The sequence below is a fragment of the Bombus impatiens genome, unplaced genomic scaffold (genome assembly GCF_000188095.3).
Source record: "Bombus impatiens unplaced genomic scaffold, BIMP_2.2 scf_0225, whole genome shotgun sequence".
Classification (NCBI taxonomy): domain Eukaryota; kingdom Metazoa; phylum Arthropoda; class Insecta; order Hymenoptera; family Apidae; genus Bombus; species Bombus impatiens.
Genome location: NT_176644.1, coordinates 1504384 through 1532371, shown reverse-complemented (window position 1 = coordinate 1532371; position 27988 = coordinate 1504384). Strand labels below are relative to the sequence as shown.

General features: G+C 38.8%; 3 protein-coding genes and 1 long non-coding RNA gene across 5 annotated transcripts; 3 read left to right on the top strand and 1 right to left on the bottom strand.

The window, feature by feature from the left end:
- Window positions 1–20: 20 nt before the first annotated feature.
- On the top strand, window positions 21–3213 carry LOC100740980 (zinc finger and BTB domain-containing protein 17). The gene is made up of 2 exons (XM_024366672.2): window positions 21–418; window positions 616–3213. Exon 2 carries the CDS (start codon window positions 654–656, stop codon window positions 2208–2210), a length of 1557 nt encoding a protein of 518 aa, XP_024222440.1. The 5' UTR covers window positions 21–418; window positions 616–653; the 3' UTR covers window positions 2211–3213.
- On the bottom strand, window positions 2905–27876 carry LOC100740861 (actin-histidine N-methyltransferase). The gene is made up of 7 exons (XM_003488285.4): window positions 27371–27876; window positions 26547–27038; window positions 26027–26150; window positions 5456–5570; window positions 4722–4874; window positions 3999–4322; window positions 2905–3888 (listed from the first exon to the last, which is right to left on the bottom strand). The coding sequence occupies exons 1-7, from the start codon at window positions 27489–27491 to the stop codon at window positions 3763–3765; spliced, it is 1455 nt and encodes a 484-aa protein (XP_003488333.1). The 5' UTR covers window positions 27492–27876; the 3' UTR covers window positions 2905–3762.
- On the top strand, window positions 10257–12398 carry LOC117151481. 2 transcript variants are annotated; one of them, XR_004461457.1, is made up of 2 exons: window positions 10257–10790; window positions 11096–12398. It is a non-coding gene; the product is annotated as an uncharacterized LOC117151481 (long non-coding RNA). The 2 variants fall into 2 exon arrangements; XR_004461456.1 differs by lacking the exon at window positions 10257–10790 and adding an exon at window positions 10905–11032.
- Window positions 15391–25993, top strand: LOC100740738. Its single transcript, XM_003488284.4, has 2 exons — window positions 15391–16785; window positions 22474–25993. The coding sequence occupies exons 1-2, from the start codon at window positions 16654–16656 to the stop codon at window positions 25492–25494; spliced, it is 3153 nt and encodes a 1050-aa protein (XP_003488332.1). The 5' UTR covers window positions 15391–16653; the 3' UTR covers window positions 25495–25993.
- Window positions 27877–27988: the final 112 nt, after the last annotated feature.

Below are 27988 nucleotides of genomic sequence, written 5' to 3'. Positions count from 1 at the left end.
AATCAGATTATACGTAAACAGCAGAAATTTTCGACATAATCGTAACAGGTATTTCAAGTAGTCTTTCTTTACCTCGAATAAATGTCATAAAACACAAGAAATTCGACCAAGAGAAGTTGAGAGATACTTTTCGTGTCACCATCGGCAGGTCATCGGTTGGACGCGAACTGAGACGTCCTGTCAATTTTGTGTAATCAGAAAACAGCTGATCAAAGTTATTCAAGTGTGAATAATAATGAGAACTCCGAGACTTACGAGTTTCGCGTGGAATTTTGGAAATTAAATGACGAATCCACGTTATGGTACATACTTTTTTTGTCCGTCTTTTGATACGTCTTTAAAGAATTCCACGCAGATACAAATCGATGTTTGCACCGCAAAGAGCGTCGTGAGGAGGGGCCACGTTAAATGTTCACATGTAAGTACAATTTGTTTACTTGATCATTAACAACGACTGTTTAAAGACTTGATTTAATCATCGTTCATTTACGATTGAGCTGTTTAAAAGTGAAAGATGCGGTGCATAAAATGGAAGCTGAGGTTATGTTTCATCTTTGAGAACTCTTCGTGTAAACAGTTTATTAGCAGAGTAATGTCTAATTTTATGTGTTGCAGTAATTAAGTACAAATCGTAGGATTTTTACAAACGCAAAATGCTAACGCTGGAGGATTCAGAATGCAAAGATTTTTCAAAAACCGCAATAGGAAATGAAGAAACTAACGAGAGAAGAAACGATGGAGAAAGCTATGAAAAAGATAAATATCCAATATCGAATGGAGAAATATTAAGAACAGCGCTCCTTTCCGCGGAAGATGATGACGATGACATTGGATCACAAGAAGACGACGTATCCTCTGAACTTTTGTCCATTGAAAATGATTCAGAAGTCACTAGTGAATCCACTGTCAGTGACTGGGATGACTTGAGACCGGATTCACCTGTGTCGTATGTTACTTCTGTACCTAATAATAAAGAGTTTATAATAATAACGCAGTTGGAATCGGACAATGCATTAATGACAAAGAAATTAAATAATGAACGTTCTTTGGCTAACAAAAAGTCTAAATCTCGACATCGCTCTAAGCGACATAATAAAATGTTATTGTTGAGAAAACTGATACCGAAGCATGAACCAATAGTTGAAATAAAAGAGGAAGAACATTCAATCATTTCTACCGACGTAGACGAACGTGTGCCAGCCATGGAAGAAATAGATTACGAAGAGTCTTCTATGGATCAGCAAAATATTCTAGATTCCAAAGATAATGCTGGCTGGTTACAAAGCTTCAGACCTTTGCCGTTATATTATACTGAAAGAGGTAAACCTTATTTAAAATGTCCAGCGTGTGGTGCAATGTTTTTCACTTCAAACTCATTCCAAAAACACTTATACTCACATGTGTACAAGGAAGATGATACTTTTGTATGTTCCTTTTGTAATTACACAAATACAGAGCCTGGCATGTTATTTAATCATCTATCTAAACATCAAGACCAATGTGAGTTTTGTAACGAAAACTTAATGCGTAAAAATAATTTCGAGAAACATTGGGACATACGAGCATCGAACTTCACTATGAAAAGAGATCATCGAGGAAGATTCGTATGTACTCTCTGCAAACTAGTATTTGATTTGTTACCACAGTTAGAAAAGCATTGGTTTAAGCATACATGTAAAAGAGAAAGAACTTATCAATGTAAGGAATGTAGTGGATTATACGAAAGCAGAGAGACCCTAAATAATCATAAATGCATGAAGTGTCCTGTTTGTGGTAAAGTTTATGATAGTTTGCATCGATTAAAAGCGCATACAATGTGGACAAAGCATAACTTAAAGTGTCCAATTTGTTCTTACGAATTTATTCTCGCTATGGACCATGAAAAGCATTTAGCGTTGCATAGACAAACATATAGTTCTATGAAAGATTACGAGTACTGCTTACAGGCAACAGATGGCAAGACATTCCAGTGCAATCTTTGTGACAAAATATTTTATGCCTTACCTTCTTTAGTCTTGCATCTTCAAGAAGATCACGATATAGTAAATGTCAAGAAGGAAGCAAAAGATGATTGCAATGAAGAGCAAAAGGAAGAGTCAGTCAGAGATATGATACTCCGCGAATTAAGAAACGAGTCTGCAAATTATACTAGTGGAAATAATAATGTATCCTTAGCAAACAATAAAATCGGACTGCAGAACGCGCTATAAGTATAAATTGCAACTTTTAGATGACGGATATAAAAGTAAGTCGTACAAGGTCTGAAGACGATTGCTAAAAATTATTCGTAATAATGAAACGTGCCGTTGCTATAAGTCACTTTGTAGTATATATTAAACACAATTAAATACGACTGGCAACAAATAATTTATAAATTATCGATAAATGCATTCGATCATATCTGATCAAAAAGTTCTGAAATAAACTCGCCTCTCTTTCTCTCGAGAATAAACATATATCTGTATATTTTTTTAGCAATCATGTAAAATACAGAATCATCACACTCACCTCTACTCGACATACTCATATGATCGCAAAGTAAATGATATTACTTTAAAAACTATAATTAAGAACCTCATGTAACTCCTCCGATAATATATTGAACTTTTTGGATCAGATAGTAAACGTAATTTTTTAGCAATTTATTAAAGTAATGTAATCACGTCGTGAATTTTCTATGTTTTGTATTAGAAGAGAAATGTAACGTTAAGTTATCGTGACATTTGCATTTGGCTGTATCATGTCTGCCCCGATGTATTGAAAAAAGCAATACACAGAGCTATCAGTCCTGCTGTAGCGATCTCTAATTAATTATTATTCTACCTTATTATCCTTTGTTATACGCGATTGAACTGGTTTATATATAGCGTTTATTTAAATACATTGATATATTTTTTTTCATATATGTATGTATAGTTACCATTCATATAAGCGTACTGCCTTCAATTGTATCTTAAATATAAACGCATAAAATCTCGGGGGTAAACATGATACAATACAACTTTTAATGGCTGAGAAGTATCTGGAACTCGCTGTTTGTCTTACTTTTATGCGTACTATTAGAATTCGATACAATTATCGACAAATCTTACGGTGTATTAATCGTTTGTAAGTCTGAATTTTGTAGGCCTGTGTAACACCGCACAATAGCTTACATAAAGAATTAGATCTCTTAACTATCTCCTTTGAAAAATAAATATCCATGAATAGTAACATTTCGTTTGTACATGTTATTTTTCTTTCTTTCTTTTTTTTCTTTCTTTCTCTCTCTCTCTTTCTTTCTTTATCAAAGCTAAATTAAGAGTATTATATTTGTAATTTCTTGTGATCAGAGATCAGAGTTCGATCAGCACATAGATGAAAAGTTATATTTCGATAAGGAAACATCGATATTATTTTTAAAAACGACGTTATACTGACGAAGCTCTCATCTCTCGAAAGCAAGACTTACGTTATTGTGGAACATGCAATTATTTTGCACTGTATACTTGTTAATACACATAGATATATAGTTTGTTCAATTTTTTATATAGTTTAATGTATTTTACACCATTTGCTCCCTTTTCTATCTATCCTTCGTCGTTTTGCACGTTATTATATATATTATATACGTTCGGTCATTCGTCAAATGATGTGTTAAATTATCCATCATTTCGGAACTACAATTAAATCAGATCCATAGAAATTATATTCCATTGTAAGATTCATATTTAAATAAAAATAAAGATTTCATTTCATCGATAGAAATTAAAATTCAGATTCTTAAGCTTTGATCCATTGTTGCACGTATTCGAGCGCGCCTTGAAGAATTCTCTTCTCCGTTACCCTTAATTGAATGGCTAACTTCTTAATTCGAGGCAACGTGGTCTCGAGTAATTGCAGATCCTCCTATAAAAAGGGGAAAAAGAGGGAACGCGTTAAAACAGAAAGAATTGCAATTTTCATGCCGCCACAGCGGTCGCCTAGTATTTCAAACTGATGTCTTATTTCACTTTCACCTTCAAAGTCGTCGGGTAATTAGCAATTAACAGCTGCAGCCTAGTAAGTAGAAATTTTTTGACATTCTCCTCGACAACAGTTTCCAGTGCGCAGTCCATGTGCTTCAAATCGTTAACGCGATCCGACTGGATCCAATGCGCCAGTTCCTCTTTACGCATACTGAATACTCTAAGAAACGCCAACAGCGTATCCGAGATCGGTTCCGTTCCTGGTTTCAATAGAAATTCCCCAACCGCTGGCAGATCTAACTTATTTAACAGTTCCACGCGTTCCTTTTGGAGAGGATCAGCTTTGCTGATCCCAAGCCGTAATTTGAAGCCATCCTGCAAGAATAAAAACATAAATATTATTTACTTAATCTCTTGAGCAAGAAATAAATGCAAAATGTTTCTTTCTCTATGAGTAAATTATTTGCTTATTAGTCGGTGAAATTGTCTCTATTATATCCATTCATTATGCGTGGTATAAATAATATATTATGTTGTTATTTCTTGTAATATAATATTATTTTAATTGATATAATTACGTTTGCTCTATGCAAGACATAATAAATAAAGCCGTGAAAAGAAGCTAGTATTTTGAGAAACCTAATAAATAATAAAGAAATAATTTAAAAAGGCTATTCGTTAAAAAATTTGCCAATTATAGTACGGGCATATAGGATTTGCAACATCGTAGAACGATGATAATTAAGGTAATTTTGAACGATAGTAGACACGTACCTGTTCGTTGTCCATATAAACAAATCCCGAGTGTACAAAGAAATCGGAATTCGTTCTGGCCCCGTAGCTAATAAATATTTGCTCTGCTTTCTTGAAATCTCTCAAAGCGTAGCATTCGCAACAGTTTAACGTCGCATTGAAATCCGTGGTAATCTGAAACGAAAACGGGCAGAACATAGGAAACTGTCCATATCGCTGTTACGTATCTGACTGTTGTCTTATTTTTGACAAGATGTATCTCGATCTCAAGATTACGAATAGATCGAACCGCTATGTACAATAGGATATCTGTAATTGTTCAGTCTTAATAAATAATTAATAAAACCATTTATGTTATCCGACAATATCCTCGTCCTCAGATTCGTCAATTTCTGAATTAATATTTGGATTAAGAGGAAGAATCGAATCCCTCAATGTGTAAACCTTTTTTTCATTTAAAAAAGATAAAACGATTACATTTTTTTATAGTATAAGAAAGTAATTAACAACGAAACGGATGTGGTACATGTTTAACAAGATATAAAATTATGTGTATATACAATTTGTGTACGTGCATACATGCAAACGAAATAAGCAACGTATCTCTATGACGATAGTATAGGTTATGCTCGCATGTCACGCGTCGAATCACCTATTCGATAATCTACTGAAAATATTAATAATAATGAGTATGTGATGTCTGGATACTTCCGTACGATAGTGTACACGTATAAAACACGAATGAATAAACTCACTTTACTGTTCTCGTGATTGCACATGTCCCACATTGGGATCAAAGCGTGGATCATGAGTGAACCGTCCTTGCTGGGAATTATATTTTGCCTCGTCATTACCGTAGAAACTGCCCAGCTGTAACATTAATATAGATTGAAAGAATTGTAAAATGATTTTCTACTCGAATATTACGATTTTTCTATTTCATCGTCCCGATATTCATTAGAATTTTTCCCGTCGCGTAAATCTGCATTCACTCGAAACGCAGAATTTCTAACGCGACAACCAATCGCGATAGTATTTTCTACTTGCTTCTGGATTAACTTAAAACATGCGCGAGTTCTTTCATCCTTGAACAGGATAGCGATAAAGGCTGTTTGAGCGTCGATGAACATATTTCTTCGCTGTTTTTTTCTTTTCTTTTTGCTGTCGAGCAGCGTATAATTCACGTGGCCCACATAGCTGGAGTTTCTCGCGGCAGACCACGTGTTAAACGTTCTAACGAATACACACTCTACTTTTCGATGCCCCGTGTGTATTTTTCTATCATCATACGCGCTCTGTACAATTTCGTCCTTCTAAATCTCCCATAGACGCGTCACCTGTTAGTGCCATTCTTCTCTCGAACTATCGACGGTATGTAAAACTATCTTGATAACTATCGTGACACCCTGTATATTCAGACATCGTATTAACCGCGGAAGCGGTCCTGAGGCGCGTGCAAGTAACTTTCGCCTTCGTGAGAGGCACGCTAGGTGGCCAAGCCACATACACGCAGCAGCTGTATCTGCTTTTCGGGCAAGAACTTGACCCACAATTCCGGAAATGGAAGTAAAAGAGGATTCATCGCCATCGTTCTCGTTGTCGTTGCCGTCGTCGTCGTCGTGGTTCCCTCGACTTTCTCTCTCGCTGGGGAAACGCAGGCTGCGAATCCGCTCAAATAAAAATACCGTTTACAGGGAGAAATATCGAACACCTTGTATGGAAATACTGAGACAAAGCCTCGTAAAATGGCAACGAAAGCGGGGAAAGAAAATTAAGGAGAGAGAGAAAAAGAATAGATCCGAACATTTAGTCGCTTTCTAAGACGAGATACACGCGTCTACGCGAAACGTAAATTCGCCGGTTTAGATGTTTTTATGAATCCTCGAAGCGACCACTTCGTTTCTAGATCAATTTCTATCGTTACATCGAACTGACGGGAGAAAAATGAATTTTACTTTTACTGTTTTCTCTTTTAGAAACGAGGCGAAGAGTCGAAGGATGCTTGGCAAACGAACGATACTCGGAGATAAAACTTGGTGGTAAAGGAGCGAGAACGGAAGGTGGAATAAAAGCGCGGAGGAAGGCGGGGAATGCTGGAGGGGGAAAGGATGTAAACGGAAGTGACCTTGGGAATTGTTGGACATCGAGACATGGCGTATACATAGAAACATGATTAGGAGGGGCGTACCACAGGACAGAACGTAGAATCAAAGTAGGAATAGGTAGAAAGTAATGGGAGAAATGAAGCCGCAAAGAAGATGTATATCTTATAATATATTCTAGGTCATTGCTTAAAATGCATCTCAAGTGCTTTAAGAAACATTTCATTTTAGTCACTTTAATTTTGTATACACAGAATGGATGACGAAAGTGGAACGTGTGCAGTAGCCTTAAGTTTTGTGTGGCAAGTATATCTATATAAAAATATGTAAAAATTTTGTGTAAAACTAAGCAAGAGAGAACAGTTTGCGCGGAAGAACGAGTTAAATAACACTGTAAGCTATTACTTTGCCTGCTACTACGTTTTTGTCATAAATACAACTATCTAATTAATTAACACGAAAAAGGCAAATCAAGATTCTCCTTCTTCTTCGAAACGTTCACGTAAAAAGGTATTACGACACACAAAAAAAAGGTCGATAATTATAAAAAGGAATTGAAAAGACGAATATTTCCTACGATGTTCCAAGCTTTTACATCTACGCACATGCTATTTTCTCTCTTTTTTTTTTTTTACTGAATTTTTCTCTTTTCGTTCGACGATGTTCACGCCAACGCGATCGCACAGATGCTTTCTCGTTTAGGCTTGTCTAGGTGGTCACAGTTGGACAAAAGTGGGCATTCTACGGGACAAATGAAAGCTCCGATCGCGTTGTCGAGATCGTTCTGCTTGTCGCGTGGCTATTAGATTACTTCCTCTTACGTAAAAGGAGGAAATCTGGCTCCAAAAGCGGATTTTACGATCAACAAATATGGTACGGATATATGGCGTCTGGCAAAGGGAAGTTTCTGCTCGAGATGTAATTGTCAATCGTCATTGTCCAAAGAAACAAAAATATTTTTTTCACGATTTCTCTATCTCGTCTCGTGCCGACGAAACGTACGAAAGAAAAGTTACGAGTTAGGAACGAAAGCAAAGCTACGAGAGAAAACCGACGAAAGAAAAGCCAGAGAAAGAGTGCGAGAGAGAGAGAGAGAGAGAGAAAAAAGAAACGCTGATCCGACGAAAAAGAAACTCATCATTGTCGCGAGAGAATCAACGTTCCTCGTGGTAGTAGCTTTTTCATTTCCACTACTTTAGCAGCGAGCACAATAAATAATGCATCGCGAATAGGCCACCAGCGTAAAAGAAGGGTAATGCGATTCAGCAAATCAGCTGGAAAACTGGAAGCGAACAGACGCGTTTACGTGATAATAGAAAATTATATATCCTGTGGAAAAAGAACGGGAAAAGGGAACGAACGCTCGCTTCTCGTGCGTACCGTACCGAGCAGATAAACCGTATGAAAGTTTCAGCCTCGTGTGAAAGTGCGCGCGGCTCCTCTCTCGTTTTACGACTGCGGAGCACACTCTTACCAGCCACGACACGTCGTCTTCTTCGTTCAAATCCATCGACGAGATATCGCGTTGATAATAAGTCGAGAATACGGAAGAAACTTTTCACCCACGACGCTTCGTTTCCGAGAAAATCGAGTTTGAAAATTCGCCAAGTATACTTGCACTTGGCTCGTTCAGAACGAAACGGGAGCAAACAATGGACGGGAGGTTAAACTGCGTGTAAAAATAAGTAAAAAACGTGGGATTCGATTTTATCGTAAGATGCTTCGTGTTCGAGAAAAATACATCTGAAAATGCGTGCGTATATCCTGGGCCAATTTTTAATTGAACACGCTCCAACACGTATAACGCGTCAAGTTCGATTAAATTCGTGTTACGAGAACGATTACGCTCGAAGAAGATGTCTTGCAAACGAGAATCGGACAAAAGATAATGTCTGAAAATTTCTCGTGTCCTCAACCTCGCAGCTCGGAGTTTCCACTCCTTGTTTCAACGTATTTCCCACAACTTCGCTAGCAAATCTGTTTCTCCATCTTCAATTTTTTTCCTCCAATCTTTTGGAAATTCCAGCTCGTTGTCTCTTTTCCATTGTCGGAGTTCGAACGTAGAACGCTCAATTATATAAATCTATATATTTTTTTTTTTTTTGTTCCAATGTCTCGACGTATTAAAATCAGCGATTAAAAATATTACAACTATCGGAATTAACAACTGTTTCATAAATGTTAATTAATTTACGTACTGAAAGAATTCGCTCTGAAATATCAATAAAAGAGACTTACTTCGCGGCAATTCGCTGTCTTTCGTGTTTATTACTTATCAAATAAATCCAACTGGTTGAAGTATATCAAGCTGCACAGCCGTAATAGACCTTGCGCAACCGTTAATGCCATCCACGATGGACGAGCAAGAAATTGACACTCTCTTCAGCGGGAATGCTCGTCGAGCATCGTACTATTTTACGAGTACAAGTTTTCTCCGAGAATATAAAACCGCGATAAATAACGTCCCATAAAGATGAGATCGATACACCAAACTTGATATTTACATTTCTCTACGTAACGTTAGATAATAGATAAACGTTAGACTGGCATTACCATCTACATGGAAATCTCATGTTATTTGAAAAATTACGACCTCAACGTTTACGAGAAATACGCACGCGAGGAACGCTATAAATCGGGCGTGTAAAAGTTTTCGGATGAAGAACGAAAACAGATTCTGAGAGAGGGATAGATCGTATTTTGATTTTCGAATCTTCCATTAGATAAATAAATTACAAAATATAATACAGAACGAATATCGAAATTACAATGTAATTACGTCGAATTGTTATACGACGATTGATTCTTTCTAACGATCCATAATTCACGAATTATTAATTAACGCTTCACCGACCGCTAATAGTTCAGCAGCATACGCACGTCCGACCAGCAGAAAGAAGATTGTCGGCAACAAAAAGTCGATTAATAGGCTATCGGTCGATAAGCGTCGGCGACAAAAACCGATTAGTCGGCTATCGGTCGGTAAAGTGTTAAGTATGAAATAAATGTGTTTAATTTTGGCAAAATTGAGTTGAAACTTTAACGCGTTATAAATATCAGGATAGATGAGATAAATTGCACTATCGATAATCGGCGAGAAGAAATTTTTCTGAAACAAGCTCTAGAAGGATTAGAAAAAGAGAAAAGATTGAGAAGAAAAATAATTCAAAATAGAAGTGATCAACATACGGAAGTAAAATAGGAAGTAAACATTCTAATGGAACAACGTTCTATGTACAAACACGTTATTCGATGATACAGCTGGTTTTCGTTAAGCAACGGAAATATTCACATGCATAAGATGCTAATTAAAAGTAAAAGATATTGCGTAAATCGCTACATCGAATCGTGACATCGCTAAATGAGTCAAAAAAATTATTCAACGAATAAATTGATTTGAACTGATTTCAACGAATATTCCTTTATCGTTTGTTATTCTAAGTTTGCTTGATCGTATCGTGGCTGAACTTCAAACAAAATGAACAATAAGACAATTACAAAGTACAACTTGATTATAGAAATTAATTTGTAACTGTAGGTAAGTGATACGAAACGAACAATTAGTCAACGAAGAATAACGAACGAACAGCCTTCTCTCCATCTTTCTCTCCCCCCTCTTCCATGAAGAATATTCTTCTCTCGAATCTATCTTGCAAAATTCGCATTCAACTAAACAGCAAAGTTTTACATGGTCTAATAACATCTGGATACGAACATGTTCTAAATACTCGTCTAAATAAACGAACTACCCAGTTAGTGTAACTCGTAAGTACAAATTCTACAACGTTACCTACCGCGTAGTTTTGTATCCTCTGGTCCAAAGCAAATTCGTGGGACAAAAGAAATTTATTTATTAAATCAATGGTTACGCTCGAACGATTACACCTACATACAGCTATTTGTCGACTGAATCTTCAATTTTGCGTGTGTTCATTGTGGCACGAATAAGTGGAATGAATGAGTTGGTCCAGCGAACGATAAGTTTAACGTAAATACGAACGATGTAGAACGTCTGCGAACATCGAGACAGGTAGACGAATAAAGGAGGTTGTTTTTAGCGTTGCCAAGATGGCGCGCGTTCTATTGGCTTGGCAACTAAGTGATTGCGGATTTTGTCAATACCACCTAGTGACAAAATCCGCAATCACTTAGTTGTCAACCCAATACTTGCATACGAAATGTACGAATTTAGGCAGAGAGTTTCCGTTGGCGAATAAAAAAGTTTCTAACGTAGCATTCGAATACTTTCGTCAACCTGCGTAGAAGAACTACAAAATACATTTTTCCTATTAGGCTATGATGTACCAAGGGAAATAGGTGCAAGATACATCAAATAGGTTAAGTCGAAGTCGAGGTCTGTGCGAAGTTTGCTTTTGGCTTTAATTCTACTTTAGCGAGATTGTAAGGACATACGAAGATAAATATTGCGCCGAGAACAGTATACGAGATGAGATAAGGTATTGCGACAACACATAAACAATTAAATAAATAAATAATCTTTTGCTCTTGGAAACGTTACAAAAACGCAAAACACCTGCGACCTTTGCTCTGAATAATAATTGCGAATTAAATTAAATTGCATTCGATACAAGGACTTTCGCTATTTTTCTAAGCTCGTAGTTCTAATTTCTAAACAACGTTCTAGAAATTATTCGATTATACAAGTTAGATGATTCAGCCTGTACGCGACGACCAATGAACGAAGAAGCGTCGCATCGGTTAATTAAAAAGGAAAACGCGACAAAAGCGTAACTAACGAGCGCGATGAAAGAGAGTGGCGACGACGAAGACGACGAGGACGACAACGACGACGATGATGCTGAGAACAAAAGGAAACGAGAATAAAAGACGAGTCACTGGTAGTTTCGCAATATCGTTGCTCGACTAGGATAGATAGAGATCGGGAGACGAGCTGAGCAGCGCGGCTTCTTGCAGTTCTTGCACATCGTGGGGATGGATGCACAGTCCACTGCACGTGGGAAGGTCGTGCTATGAATCGAAGATCGTGAGATCTTCGCGGAGCGCACTTTCTATTAGAATTCACTCGACGGAGGTTTACCTCCGTATTGCACCGCGATCGCGAAATTGTCGCTATTTACGCTGGCCATTTGTAATTCGTACATACAGCTTTATTTTCTAATGAAACGTTTCTCTGTTCTCAGATTCTACGGTTTATCCGGCGAATGTATCGAGCGATTTGTAGTCGTACGAGATATACTACGAAATGAAATTTGATAATGGGCTTAATCAATTAATTGATAAATTCTATATAATAAATACTTGTCGATATACATTACGTACATTTTATAATATTTAATCTGTACTTTCGTAAAATATATTTTCGTAAGCAGATACACGGAGGGGGAATAGCAACCGAAGCAACAAGACTGCTCGGATATTCGAACACTATTATGACTTTTTGTTTTCACATTTTATAGATTTTTGGAGCGTTATTACGCTTATGCTTGGTGTATTATATCCGAAAACACTGATACGTGCGGATAGTGCGATAAAAAACACGTAAACAGGTATAGACGACTCGCTTGTAACAGACTATGAGTCTAAAGTGTAAATAAATTATTATCATATTCTACGATCTTTGATTTCGAAGTATTAGTGAAAAAATTCGCGAACCAACAACGATTGCAAATAAATAGCAGCAAAACTTTGTACAATATTCTTTTTTTACTTTCACTGGTAATTTATGCTTCTGCGGTTGCAACAAATTGGGAACGTCGCGCAGAAATCCAACTGTTCGTTTCAGCTGCCGCATTATCTATTATTATATTTAACATCTATACAATATAGTAGCGCGACGTTTAATTATGAGACAAATTATCCTCTGCAAACAGAAATAATGAATTTTTCCTGCCGAGCAAGATCCTACCAACAATAATGGAAATCTATTTAATTGCCGTATAATGGCGAATCAACAGAGAAGATACAGTACGCTCGTTATTCGACGTTTCGCCTGTTCAATTACCATGAAATATACTGTACCACTTAATTACTGAAAAATAAAGCCCGACGTACGTGCCTATTGCTTCATCTCCGTATCTCACCGATTCATTGTTCGATCTAGGAACATGAAAATCAACTTTTAACGTGCTTAATGCACGGCTTCTTAACACGGAAATTTTGTAAACAACGATCGTTGCACAACCGTCGCATAATTAACCCATACGAATTAATGAAATCGTTAATTGCATTTTCGTATTCCATAACGTACTGAGACGTGAGAAAGATTCTTCTTTATTATCTGCGCCTGTACGAACGTATCTGATTAAAGCGCAATCTCTTGGTCGAAATACGAAAACTCGGATGGGATCGGAACTATCGCGCCAAATTATTCGTCATATCTATCAGATGGATCGTTATCGACGATCGTTGCTCACGCGTGAACGCCACGTCGTATCGCAGATGCTTTGGAGAATTTCATAGCCGGTATTTTCATTTCGATTTGAGCGATAAGCTACGTCCGCAGAAGCGGCAAGAAACGACAGGGGGATGATTTACAGGCGTTGCTAGACGAAGATCCATTAGTCGCGAACGCAAGAAGAATCGGTCGACCAATTAGCAATGACGCAAGCGATAATTCGTTGAAAATTAGAAGAAACGAAAGAAACTTAAAAAAAGGGAAAGTGAATACCACAAACGCTGTGTCGACACGGAGACAGCGTGCTACGATCTTTAAGAAAACACAGCAACTGGAAGCTTCGAAACCTGGATGAAATTTGAGAATATTCGTCGAAAGCGATGGCAACGCGAGAAGTTTACATTTTTCTAATTTAGTTTCCTGTTCGATTATAGTTTCGTATCCGAAACGCTTCGCGCAATCCTCTTCCGCGTGAATAGCGGAGAAAAAGGCGCCGACAGCTCTTCTCGATGCAACGAGTCTTCCGGAACTCGCGGTTGAGTCTATCGAAGCGTGTCTCGTAGATCGGTCGGAATTAGCTTTGCCATTAAAAGAGGCGGAAAAAGTCGCAGCTGAAGATCTTTGGAACAAAGTTCACATACCTTCGTCCTTCATGACGCTTTGAGGACTGTATGCACTAACGAGCGTATAAGCTGAGAAAAGGTCGGTAGAGAAGTTCGTTCCGATTTATATTTTGATTCGACGCGCGTTTATGGAATTATATAGATGGCATTCTGTTGCACAACCCTTCTCCATCTTCCGCGTAAATTGAATACTTCGTCCTTGTAGAACCTCATGGGTTTTTCGGCGAGAAACTTTTCAATATAATTTTTTGTGTCGATCAAACAGTTAAAAATCGGAAGGAACAGTCAGAAAATAGATGTATGTACGTCGGTATTGTACGAGCGAGGAATGAAAGAGAGGAAGACAAAAGGAAAAGGAAATTTGTTGATTGTAATGAATGAATGTGCAATAAAACACAATTCATTCCTGTTTGAGATGTATTAGCTTGTCCGAAAAGTGTCTTCCTTTTACAGACAGGTCTTCTACAACGATACATTCTTATACAAACATGAAACCTAATCTGTCGAACGTTGTGATCTTTATTTTGATAGAACAAAATGGATCATACGTAATTCGATAAAATAATATAAAATGTGCATCCATTATTTCCTTATAAAACGAAAGATACTTTTCGGACGATCTAATACAAGAGAATGTTCGCTGATATTTCAAGTTATTACGTTATACATAAAATAGTTATTCCGTTCTAATAAATTTTCTACTTAATAAAACGTTATATATTGGATTGGCAACTATCGTTTCGTGAAATTCCTCAAAAATCGGAAGGAACTTACCGACCGAACGGTATAATATCTAACATATCGACAACAGTTTCGTACTATTCGAGTAACACAAAAACACATTCGCAACGTTTCGTTTACAGCATTCGTTGCCTTTTTTACTGTTTTATCTAACAGTAGTTGACAGTTCTATGGGATACCGCACGAAGGACGTAAGACGCGAGTTCGCAAAGTGTTAAAACGTAATTTTACTCTAGAAAATAATTCCTGCCGTTGTTTGCCATTTCTGATTCCACTAGCCAACCAGCTTTTTCGCCAGTTTGCGCGCGTATACTCGTGTCCAATCGCTAATCTCTCTCGATGACAGACGCATGTCCTAAATGCGACTCGCCGTTGCGACGATTCGTTTCCTTCCGTGAACCGTTTGCGCCCATCTTAGCGCTGTCCTTTCGCTAACAGCAGCTTCTCTCCGCATACGCTGCGAACGCGTCTTGTCGCTACATTTGCAACATTGTGACTTCTACGTAACAGTTTCTTAAGTAAAGTGACTGATTTCTATGTAAAGTGGAAATTTTTCGCTTCTCGCGACGTCTGTTCAGCGTCGTGTAAATGGAGAAGAAGCAGCGTGTGCGAGGATGAAGCTTCCGAAACCGAAACCGAAACGAATCTCACGCGTAGCGTCAGTCGATCGCCGCGACAAATTCGATTCCTTGTTATTACGAAGGAACGAACCGCAGCTACTTTTTCCACGCGCCTAACGCTTCTTGCGTTGCTTGGTACGCGGGGAAGGGACGAGTTGTTGCCTCCGGTAACGTGGGTCAGCGATCGTCGCGATGAAATTCATCATCGTCGTGGCCGATCGCTGGCCGGGGAACAGGAGAGCGTTCCCGGCGAGCGTTTTAGTAGAAGACTGCTCTCGAGTTTCACCGACTTACTTAGGACCGAGCACGGAGAAAACCGGCGTCAGTCCGCGAGAACGATTTGCCGAGCGTGGAGGAGCGTGCCGCTTCGAAAGTAACGAAACGCTCGGCCGTAAGGATCCGACCGCAGAGTAGAAGGAAAACGAAAGAGGAGAAGGATACGCAACACGAGACTAAATCCACCTAAAAGTGATTTTAACAACGTGCGCGAGATACCGTGTACCGTTGCACGGAAACGTTTGACGAAAATCCGCGAGGAGTCCGTTAACGCATGTGCATTCAGGTTGAAACGAGCGAAATCGCGGGCAAAAATATACGAAGAAGAGGGAAACATATTCTCAGATTCGATAGCCGCTCGAACGAAGACTAATCGCTGAAAGATCTGGCACTCGTGTAGTTTTGCGTCGAAACGATCAATATCCTGGTAAAAATAGGTGGAAAAGGAAGGGACAGATTTTCAGACACGACTTTATTCGTTTGTTCGTCCGTGTGGTCTACTTTAGAACGAGCAAAACCGTGGTAAAAATACGTCGAAGAAAGAAAGAGAGAAAGAGAGAGAGAGAGAGAGAGAAGCATATTTCCAAATATCGTATTTCACATTAGAAGAAGCAAGATCGTGATAAAACGGGAGGACAAAGAGATAAACACACTTGCAAATGCACAGTCCTCGACCAAAAATTCAAACTCGTAGGAAACTCCGACTATTCGCGACTACTGTACGAGCCGCTTTAAAACAACGAAAATCGTGGCGAGGAGAAAGAAACGTATTTCCAAGTGGAATAGAAAGTTGGTGGAACGTTTGGACGACAGGCTGCGAGGCTGCGTTCCGTCGTTTCTCATTCAACGTTTGAAAATAACGTACGAAGATAAGGTTCGAAGAGAAAGATCGGAGAATCTGTAGAGGGAGACGAAGACTCGCGAGAACAAAAGCGAATTAACCGCGACGGAAGAAACCGCGAGCCGGTAATTAGAAGCGTGGCAGGACTTCCTAGCGATTCTGCATGAACCCTGAGGATATATTCGGCCTGTGCAACAGGAAGAACGCGATTTTCGTTTTCCTGTGTATCGCGGCGATTTTCGTGCACCTGTTTGCGCAGGAGGAGGAGGCGGCGAAAACGGAGGAGCCGAGCAGCCACGATATCGTGGACGAGCTAAGAGAGAACTGGTGCTTCAACGACCAGGAGCTGTTCGTGTTTCGATCGCACTGCAACGATGTGGAAAACATTCTATCTGCTCTTGTTGATGCTTTTCACGTTCGATTTCCCTCGCGATAGGCTCGCCGGAGCCGAGCGCGTTCGAACGAACGCCGAGCTCGTAACCCGAGACGATGATCAGAGCCATCGGGTAAGAAACGAAAGAGAAATTTCAGTTACATACGCTGCCGACGATTGGTAAATGTTCTTCGGTTCGGGTTCGTGTCTAACGCGCGTTGACGCGTTCGGTGATTGCATTTTTCCTATTGCCCTATTGTATATATCGTATCCTAAGGGATTATGATTTTCTACAAGATACATAGAATGCGATCGAGTAACGCGTACGACCGATAATTGCCGAAAAGGCGCAGAAGCCTATCGTTGTTAACGTTATTCGTCTCTGTACTATGATGAAATAAATACGATAATAAAATTACCCAGGTAGTGGGAAACCTTTAATAGCCGCTATATGTATTTTACACGAATCCATTACATCGCTAATTAGTATTGTGAAATAATTTTGTCGAAATTTTGAATTTTCTCATTTACGTACAAACTCGACGTCATATTTCTATTACGCAATCAACGACATCAAGCGTTACATATTTTCCTGCCACGGTATATGAGAATTATTAGAAGAAAGTAACAAATGTAAAGGCAACATTTGCCACTTGTTTTCATCAGAAGTCCTAGCCCGTGTTTCTCAATGAAAGAAATACTCTTGGATTGAGTAATTGCTATACACAATTTTAACCACCGTTCGAGAAGATAGTCAAATATCTGCACAGAGATGATTCGGTCCAACTATGTCGAACGACCGTCTAGAATTTGTTTAATTTCTCTTTCATCGTCGTACGCTCGTCTCCGCGCGTAAGCCTAATCGAACAAAATAATTGATCTAGCAGTTCGCTTGGTAGTTGTTTCATTTTTTCACAATCATCGTACAGAGTTTTGGCAATATTTTAACGAGTTCGTGAAATTTCTAGCTTTTCGATAGGCTGCAAACATTCCAAGGATTCTAAGGATTCTCGTTCAATGATTCTGGTAATTATCCCGTTATTTGCGTACTGGCCTTCTCGTTTATTTTTATCCTAATATAATCCTCAGATGCTTTTGACATCAACGAGTCTTTCTCGAGTCGGAAATGTTCGAATAATCGACTCTTTCGACGCTACGTGACCGATTGATCGAGTCCGAGTCTGTTAAATTTCGTACCGTTTGGCAGCACTTTCGTACGAATAGAAAAATTCGACACGAAAGTGGAACGTGAAACCTGATAGGAGAACGTCTCGTTGGAAGATAAGACTGCGTACGAATACTCGCAATAAACAGTGTTATTTTGTTCCGCAGTGGTACAAGACACGTCGTTAAATACTCGCCACGTGTCAACATCGAGTTTGTGTGTGAAAGCATCGAACGCTAATATCCAACAATTTTCGCGAAACAGCATGAACGACAATCTCGAAACGTCCTATTAATTCGAACCTTGTTACTCGTTTCGTAATTCGGTGAAAAGAAGGAAAGGGAGAAGGAGACGAAGAGAAAGAAGCCGCGATCGATTCGTCGTGATCCACTGAACGTTCGTAACTAACAATCTTTCCAATCGTTTTCATTGTTTTGATCTCGTTGCAAAAATCCAACCACCGACGATGCTAATTTTACGGACACTTGTTCGCACTGCCCTCTTTCCCATCGGATCGTCAAATAGAAACAACGACAGCCACGTGTCGACCGAATCTATTTCTTGCTGTGCTAGGGAAATTTTAATAATCGGTTTACGCGTGTCACGAGAGGAGACAGGTTGAAAATCGCCGCTGATCGCGTACGTATTCCAACTTCGTGTCATCCGACAAGGTGTTACGGCAACGAACTTAGATAACAACAAAAGAAGTCGTAAGGCAGTAGGTTAACGACGAGACCCACAACGAGTTTCTCGTCGTTTCCTTGGCGGTATCCGACGATGGCAAATGTCAAAACGCACGTCGAGGCCGGCAAAACAAGAAAAGGAAGAAAAAAGAAAGAGAACTGGCCGCGCACAGTAGCACACGACAACCAGAGAAAGAGAAAGCTGGCACCGCGCACGGAAACTTCGAAACTTTGCAAACGCTTTACTTATTTATTTACTTTTCGCATAATACGCGCGGTTAAACGATCTTCGAACATTCGTCGTATTTTCTCAATTAGCTCTTCGTTGACTGATACTTCTTTCGAAGAATCTTTCGTAACCAAATATCCTAATGCCTCGACGTTCTATTCTCCGAGTATTCTGTCGTCCGAACAGTTGTCGTCCTGTTACAATTGCTATGATTCGGGGATCGTAGCAGTTGTGACCCAAATGGAAAAAAATATTGCGGTATGAGAATTGTTAAATTATTTTAATCGATTTTGGATATAATGAAATAGCACTTATAAACGAGTAAAATATTTTTGCTTACCGATAAGTATCATCGATGAGATTTTTTTTTTTTTTTTTGTTACCGATAACCATTATAAATGGAAGAATTTTTTACCACTATATGTATGCGAGAGAATCATTTTTTGATCGTCGGTAACCATTATCCATGAAAATTTTCTTGGTCACCGATATTGACCATTATTCGTTCCGTCACGAATAACGGTTATTGTCGAGAAAGACAAAAAAATACGTCACAAATAATAGTTATGACCACGAACAATTCCGTCGTGAACAATGGTCATCGCTGACGGGAAAAATTTCTCTCGAGGAATTATCCTTAAATATGAAGTTATCGACAATCAAGAAAGATTCTCTCTTCGATAATGGTTATCGGTAACTGGTAAGAACATTGTGATCACTCGCAATGGCTATTCGTAACTAGTATTAGAATATTCGAAGATCGATACCTGTTGATCGTTCAATTTTTTGAAAAATTTCTTCAAAACTTAGCGACCATTACTGTTTTCTGTTTAAACAAAAATGAAAACTAAGAAAATCAAACCTTTTTATCAATGACTTTCTTCGTAAAAATTTCACAAATAACTGTTATCTTTTACGTCTGTCTCGCATGTATCGAGAGACATAAACATCAAATGAAAATAACGAGTACGTAGATAGCTTTCACGTCGAAAATTTATACAGTCTTAGCAGCTGAAAAAATATGCGGTCTTTAGATGCTAAAACGAGCTAACAATTTCCTTGGCCTCTATTCGAAGAATGAAATTTAATAGCAAAAAAGTAGCTATCCTATTACCGCAATGCTATTTTGCTTTTATTTATTGCTATTAGTTCACATACGAGAGGCTCAGCTGTATGCTTGTTTCATTCGTTTATGAACGCGCAACGTTACGCTGTCTCGTAGATCTGAGAAGAAAGATCAAAGGGGAAAGAGGAGGAGAAATCGCTAAGCGATCGCCATCAGCGAATTAATTAATTGCTGCGATCAAATTGAGCGATGAAACTTTCACGATCGATTTGATGGAAGCTAAGCTAGGTCGAAACATCGCCGTGACGCGTTACAGATAGATATTTTGTTTTGCTTGTGGATAGTCGAGGTCGAAAAGCGTGCGACGGAAAGAATATATCGCGAACAAGGTAACGGAAATCTCTGTTCCACTTTTTCTCCTTTTTAATGTTATTTAATAAGAGCGATAAAGTCACGTCTGAAAATAACGAGATTCACGCGACGCAGAAGGACGATGCGCGTAGTAAACGTTACGACGTTACGAGTGAAAATCCACGCGAAATAATGGTCAGTGTCGTTCCTCGGGCGCGAGAGCAGAATTTGCTTGTTTGCAAACCGAGAGAAAACCAGCGAACCGTTTCTACATCGACGTAATGTTCTAAAATTTGTTGTTCCCCTTCTAAAGTGACTTAATTTTTCTACGACTCCTACAACCGAGTTTCATTGATTTTCTCTTTACGAGAAGAGGATATTACGGTACGAAACTGAGAATTATTAAGGTGTTCCAAAGAGTTGGTGCATTCTTTTTAAATATATCACCTTGTACTACTTTTTGGAACGAATAGAGCTGATGCGCGCGTATTTCGTTTCGTCGATCAGTTGCGTTCTATCGTTCGTTTGCAAGGAAATAGAGGAAAATGGAAAATTCGTGTACTTTTGCGTCGCTATTCGAAGCAGAGTTTCAGGGTTATAGTTACAACGCGGTTGGCTCAGGGTCGATCAAGGTCGTAGGTAAAGAGAAAGCGGTTGCATATCTTCGGTCGATACGAAGACGTTCGAATTGTTGGCCTCCATCTTGCAACTCTCTTCATCTACCACGTTTTATCTCGCGTTTCAAATTACAGCGCATGAGCGAAGCCTTGCCGAAATGTTGCATTTCAATCTCATTCTCGTTTCAACGAACGGACATTTCTCGTATCTGGGGAAAATCTCAACGCATAAAATAGAAATTACGTGAAATTACTACGCGTGCCAATCGGTTGTTTTTTCGTTTTGTCTGCGTAAAGGCTTAAGAAACTTTCTAGCGATAAAAAGATTCCCGATAAATTTTTGATAATAGAAAAACGCGAAATGACTAGAAAATGACGTAAAAAGAGCAGGAAAGTTAAGCGCGAAATTACTAGCCTGAATTTTCTAAATTTTGAGAAACGAATTGATCTCGGCTATTTCTTACGCTACTTTGCTTCTTTACCTTATCGACCTTAATTGAGCGATTAGTGATTATGGCTATCGGATTCTCCGTAAAAATTATTTACATATGAAAATAATTATTTAATTATCGCACTTATCCATATTCAAAAGTCTGCACTTCCGTTTAACCTTCAGCTGGTATTGTTGAGTTAGGCTCGTTAACAGATATCGTTGGGTCATAGATGGCAATACTTTGTCAGAGTCAGTGTCCTTTCTCATCGTATGATCTCGTTAAATCTTGAAATTTGAATCGCTCGATATCGGAGTATTTTGTCGCGATACTCCCTATTTTATATAACATAACATCGATTGCTTGAATCCAGTAGAATACAGAATAAAACTAAACTTAAATCCAGATATGTGGATATATATTTTCATGAATACAAATAGAGTAATAGAACCTGAATCGTCGAGAAAATCGTCATGGTCTATCGTACTTTTGTATGTTTGTGTATTATATATATATGCGTACATTTATTAGATATTTCGTATATTTTTGCATATCATGCGCGTTCTGCAGATTTCCCCATAATGTGCATTGCATTCGTACGCAGAATAAAAAAGTAACGTCCGTAGTTTAGCGCTCATCTATGACCTAACGATATCGATCGAGATCGAGTCGTTCGTTCGAGTCCTTCTAGCAAACAAACAAGGCTGGTTGCAAAATCTTTAGCGAGAAACTGAAACGAGAAGATCGCTCTTATCAACAGAGGGATTGTTTCGCGTGTCTCTCAAGCTTTAGAAATTTACCGACAATAGGAAAGTACGATTGGATAAAGAATGAATCCGGAGAACGTAATTTGACTATATAGAGGCTGGAACAGCCAAACAACGCTAACTAAGTATCTCCTTTGTTTTTGACAACGGGAAATATGTTTAAAGCATCTTTTGAAAGATCGTTCCGTCTTTTTTAGCTTTCTCAAAGTTACCAATACTTTTTAGTAGGAAAGTATGTATTTTCTTTCTATTACATTCTTATAGAAGATGAGAAACTACATTTGGCAATTTCGGAATTGCTTCGAATGACGTTGAGCGACGAAAAAAGTATTGACTTCCAGTTGAAAATTTCAGTAAAAATTCAGAATAAAATTCAGTTTCGTATATAAAAATGCTTTTTTTTTTTAAGTTTCGCTGGTGGAAGAAGAAACCGCTCAAAGAGCCTGTTATTTCAGACTCTCGCGAACTCAAATAATTCACTGAAGCGTTTATCAACGGTCGATTATTTTTAGAAGGAAACACGAGGCCGACCGGAAGCCAGGGACGAAAACTTGGGGGCCGAGCTGGTGGGCAAGTGGCGGAACAACGGCGAGGCCTTGGAGCCGAAATGGCGAGACGGTGACACGGTTCCGTTGCTTCCATTTTCCCAATTTTCCCGCTTCTCCCGCGACAAAATCGACAACAGCGAAGAGGAAGACGACTACGATCGTCGTGCAGCGAAATATCGTCAGAACAACAGGCGAGGGACTTTTCTTCGTTCCAGGAACGGTCCTCGTTTACCGTACAGTGACTACGAAGACCGTGAACTAACGGAAAGCAGGCGCGGATACCGTGAACGAGAAGAGATCCTACCACGGAAGAGAAATCGACCATGGACTGGCGAAAACGTGGCTACGTTCAAGGAAACGAGGAAGGAAGACCTAGACAGAGGCTTGGAAGAACACAAGGAGATAACATCAGCGAGATATCGAGAGATATTTCAAGCACGACCGAACGACTACGAGCACGAATTCAACGACGAAGAGTATCTAAAGCCTCGACCGAGGAAAAGGAGGCCACCGCAAAACTACGAATTCGCTTTGGTCGAAAACGAAATGTTGCAGGAAGGGAGAACAGAAAACAATTCTGGAGCTTGGTCGAGAGTAAACGGTGAAGAAAATGCCGCGGAGGTAGCTAGCAAGGGCGTTGCTCTCTCACAGAACGCCATGGAATTGAAGTCGCTGTTGAAGATGCAACAAGAGGAAGGTCTGAGCTTGTCCGAGATTCTACAGCAAAGGAATCTGACTCTGGATGATCTGTTGAAGGGCAAAGCTGACGTGATCAACGCTCTGAAGATGAGAGACGTCGACGAGAGCGAGGACTACGAGGAGTCTGCGAAGATGATGACCAACTCGTTCGTCAAACTTTCCACCACTGGGAAACCGCAATGGACGCTCGCTACGGAACCTGTAAAAACGAAGAATTCTCAGAAGGACGAAGAAGTGGTAATTTCTATGATTCCGACGACCATAGAATCGCCAAAGAATCGGACAAACGCGAGAGCATTCTCGGACAAAGTAAACAACGGCGAAACGTATTCAGAAGTAGGAAATGCAACGGCTGGAAAATCGTTTCTCGCTAATGTCGATCTGCCGCGAGTTAAGATTACGACATCGATGCCGTTGCCGGTTGCGACGAATTCCATGGAGCTCTTGCAAGCCGACGACGCCACTGTGAAATCATCGGGTAGTGGTGAAATCAGAGCCGAGAGTTTAGACGAGGACGAAATCATGGAATTCTCCGATTTCACCGATTACAAGAAAGGACGGAGCGGCGTGTCTCCCGTCTGGCTGATGATGAAAGACGAGAATGTCAGCGGCCCTACCGAACTCGAGACTTCCAAGAGTCACCTGGAGGATAGAGGATCCACGTTGAGCATCGAGAAAATACTCAGCCCTACGGAACGTTCAAAATCGACGAACAATTTGTCCATGAATACTGGAAACCAAGAGCAACTTCTTGGTGATTCGACTAATATTAATAGAAGCGGAATACCCAATGACGAAGACCAACGAGGCGAGGCCATGGACCATTTTGAAGAGGACTATAACGCTTCTTCCGAGAAGGAATACCAGAGTGATACGCCAGTGATATACTACGACCTGGAACAGAGCACTCAGATTAGTAATTTCACTGATGAGAACGATAGGACCATAATGCAGGAATTAGAGTCTGCGTTGGATGCAATGTCTCGTGATATCAATTCCACGTTGGAGAATTCGCGTCAAGGTCTTTCGAAGAATCCAGCCGCGAAGAACGATGATAATAATAGTCTGAAAAATCATCGGGATAGAAATGCAACAGAGAAGAAGAGTTACGATGATATCGTGTCGGAAGTGGAGCCAGAAGCCCGGGCCGAGATCTTTGAATTGTTTGCTTCTGGGTCAGCAGGGAAGAGACTGGAGCGTCTTCTTAAATCGAGAAACATGAGTTTGGAGGAACTGATTGCGTTGAGACAGAGAGGATCTAGCAAAGTCCATTTGGCTCAAGTGTCGCGAATCAGAGCTCACAAACCTAACGATGAATATCGAATAAAAGAAACGGATAATTTGAAAGCAACAAATTCTTTGTCGCCTAAAGAGAACCTCCACGAAGGAAGAGCGATAGTAAATCATGACAACTACGATAGAGAAGTCGGTAATTATTTGTCAGGTTCGACTGAAAACTCAAGAAGCATCGATTCATTGTCAAATTCAATGGATCTCGTTCATCCTGAAGAGTTCACGACCGAACGATCGATGCCTAATGTAGAACCAAAGACTGACAGCGAAGATGCAAAGCTTGTTGATGCTTCAAAGATGAACAACGAGAACGAAGACAAGGAGAGACAACATACAGTGCAGATTGTTGATCTGTTGACAACCTTCGATTCTTTCCCATTCATGAAGGATATTCAACGAGAGTTCTCTGGTAATGAAGACAAAAGAAAGTTGCTCGTACAGGAGAGCGACGTTGGCGTGATGTTCATCAACAACGACGCGGAAACGATACGCGTCAACGATACTTCAAACATCGTAGAATCTGGCTTCGTTAAGGAGATAGTAAAGCAGGAACCAAGTTCTATCAACGTTCAAACCGTGTACAGCAAAACTAGCAACATTCTCGGTGAAGATGAGAACAAAAGCGAGAAAGGAAAGACTCTTTCGAAGGTGAAACCCAGCATAATAGCTAGTGGCGCAATTCTTGGTGTAACTCTTGTAGTTTTCCTAGCGATATTTATCGTATGCAGGATCCGACAGAAACAGAAATATAGGTACAGCAACACGTTTTCTAGAGCGGTGTTTCAGGGTCCAGTAATGGCAGCCAGGAAACTATCAAATTCGAGCAGCTTAAGCACCGTGATGGTCAACGTGGTAGCCACGTCAACGGCGAGAAGGCCAGAGAAAAACGAAAACCAAGAACCTACGGGAGAGATGGATCCCAAGAGTGACATCGATAATGACTCGTTAGATGCTAACGACAGCTGGGAGACCATACCTGATTATATGAAATAAATTGACCTAAGTGTTTTTGTAATAGTCTTTAGAAAAATACAGAAAAAGAAAAAAATAATAACAGTATTCTCACATTTATGTTAAGTTAAAGCATACATACATTAAAAATCGATTGTATACTTTAAATTTAGATACTCGATATGAAAAGCACGAACTACTGCACAGGATTAAGCATTAGTGTAATATTTTCTAATGTAATGTTTTTTATCTGATTTGTACACTGATTTTGTAGATGTGGGCGATTGTACATACGATTGTATAGAGCTTTTGATAATTATTCCAATGACCGATAAAATCTAACGCAACATAAAAGATATAAGTTCGCGTAACTTTATATTACATAAGATCTTGTTTTGGAACTTCTTTTAATATCGGAAAACTTAGTAAATTTCTAGTAAGCTTGTAAGCTTATCCTTCAAACTTACGTATATAAAGAGTAAAACATATTTATTTATATAAACAACTCATAGGCGAAATAAATTACATTTTATATAAAATATGAAAATATTAAAATCGTTGTTTTATTACTTACCAGTATTTTTCATAAGTAAAAACATCCCTGAGTATAGCAGATACAGCATTATTGTTCTTTTGAAATAACTTATTAAAGTAGGCATACTGTCTTGCAATATTTCTGCATTGTTTCAAAGCGGCCTCTGCAACAAAATTTATATTAAAACTTAGTAAAGTCGAATTTCGATAGAAAATGAAAGGATTGCTATAATAAGGACACTACTTCGTTTTTCGGTAATTTAAGTAAAGTAATAAAACCAACTCCAAATTAATTACTATAAAATCAGTTTTTGGAACTTTCTGCTACAAATTCATAGTCAACTAATACTACTTGTAGTAACAAATATTTACACTTTTAAATATAATATCTTTCTTTCTCTTCCGATAAAAAAATAGAATTTAATATTATTTATTTTTTGTTAGAGCTACTATCTTGTTGTTGTATATTCTTCAATTAGCAAAAAGTTAAAAATTACAAAATTAAGATAGTAAAAGAAATCAAAATAGATACGTTTCTAATAAATTTCATCGACATTTACCTAATGTAGGGCTGCCTTTAAGTTCATTCATATCTGCAGCAGTCATGTATAGCACGGTTGTATAGGTAGTAGGAAGAATATCCAAATAAGGTTTCCATTTCGAATATTCTTTGTGTTTTTCAATGAGTAGGGCAATCGCAAGTGCTACTTGTGGCATAAGTTGTAGTAGAGGATCGTTTTGAAGAGCGACCAGCTCTGGAGCCGCATTATGAATACTGAAAATAAGTTCCCTAGGTATCCTTAAAATCAACTCGTTCTCAAGGAAATTACGTTCCGCTTTTAAGCCTAGGTCGTATCCCGGAAATTCAGCCACGCTTGCTCCGTATACGTTCGCGCCATTCTGTTTGAGCCAATTTATGAATCGTCCAATCCCCTGGGACCGTTTCGGCGACTCCGTCTTCATTTCCTCCAACTGTTTAACCTTCTCCAAAACCGTTGATATCTCCATGTAATTGTTCCATAGTTGCGTTTCACATACTGAATTAAAGCACACTATTTCAAAAAAGATAAGAATTACTCTTTGTAATAGACTGAATGCATTATCAAAAAATTATTACATTTAAGAGGCTCTTTCAACCTCTAAACGAGAGGTTAAACGGGATACATATTTCATGAATCTTAGATTCTCAACGATATAAAATTCATAAAATAATTTTACATTTAATATTAAAATGTATTTGTTTATTTTTACAGTGATAACATGAATATTTAATGCGACTATCTAATAATTTTTCAACCGTATTACGCTAAGGCGCAGAAAAATGATAGAATTGTAGGAAGAATAAATTGATATGTAAAAATAAGTTCATGAAAATCGTACTCACGAATAAATAGTCTTTGGCACAAGGCATTTATCACGTTTCTGTTCTCTAATTTTGTTAATTGCCTTTGATATAAAACGAGTTCTTCACTTGTGAATGATCCATCAGAGTTTCTTCTGTCCATGTTTGTACTATTTCACGGCACTTTCGTGACTTCTCCTCGCATTTAGATGCATTATAATGTGTAACGCGCGCCTACGACTGGCAAGAATAAACACTTTTCGTCGAAACGAAAATAGAACATTCGACGCTCTGCCTCCTCCGACTCGAGCGACATAACCTCAAAGCTGCAAAGAAGAGCTACTTTCGTTCTGTGTATACCACGAACTCCACTGCACTTTATTGATTTCAATTTCTGTCAGAGGTCACCTACTTTCGCAATCACGCCAAACTCCTTGTCGCAATCACATTTGAACACTCTTTCCTTTTTTTCCCTCCGAGATATATGCCCATGCAACTTTCCTGAACAAATTTAATATATGTTCAGTAGCAAAACTAATTGCATCGTTGCATTTATATAACAAAAAGTGACTATTCAACATAACGATTATATTATTTATATTGACATTTACGCGATATGATATATCTTCTTAAACACGCATATATTTACGTTCCGAAAGT

Coding starts and splice junctions, on each gene's coding strand:
- LOC100740980 (XM_024366672.2), top strand. CDS start 654: ATGCTAACGCTGGAGGATTCAGAATGCAAAGATTTTTCAAAAACCGCA.
- LOC100740738 (XM_003488284.4), top strand. CDS start 16,654: ATGTGGAAAACATTCTATCTGCTCTTGTTGATGCTTTTCACGTTCGAT. Junction 16,786..22,473: donor ACGATGATCAGAGCCATCGG/GTAAGAAACGAA, acceptor GATTATTTTTAG/AAGGAAACACGAGGCCGACC.
- LOC100740861 (XM_003488285.4), bottom strand. CDS start 27,491: ATGGACAGAAGAAACTCTGATGGATCATTCACAAGTGAAGAACTCGTT. Junction 5,571..26,026: donor TTTACTTATGAAAAATACTG/GTAAGTAATAAA, acceptor TTAATGTTACAG/CTGGGCAGTTTCTACGGTAA. Junction 4,323..4,721: donor TTTATATGGACAACGAACAG/GTACGTGTCTAC, acceptor TTATTCTTGCAG/GATGGCTTCAAATTACGGCT.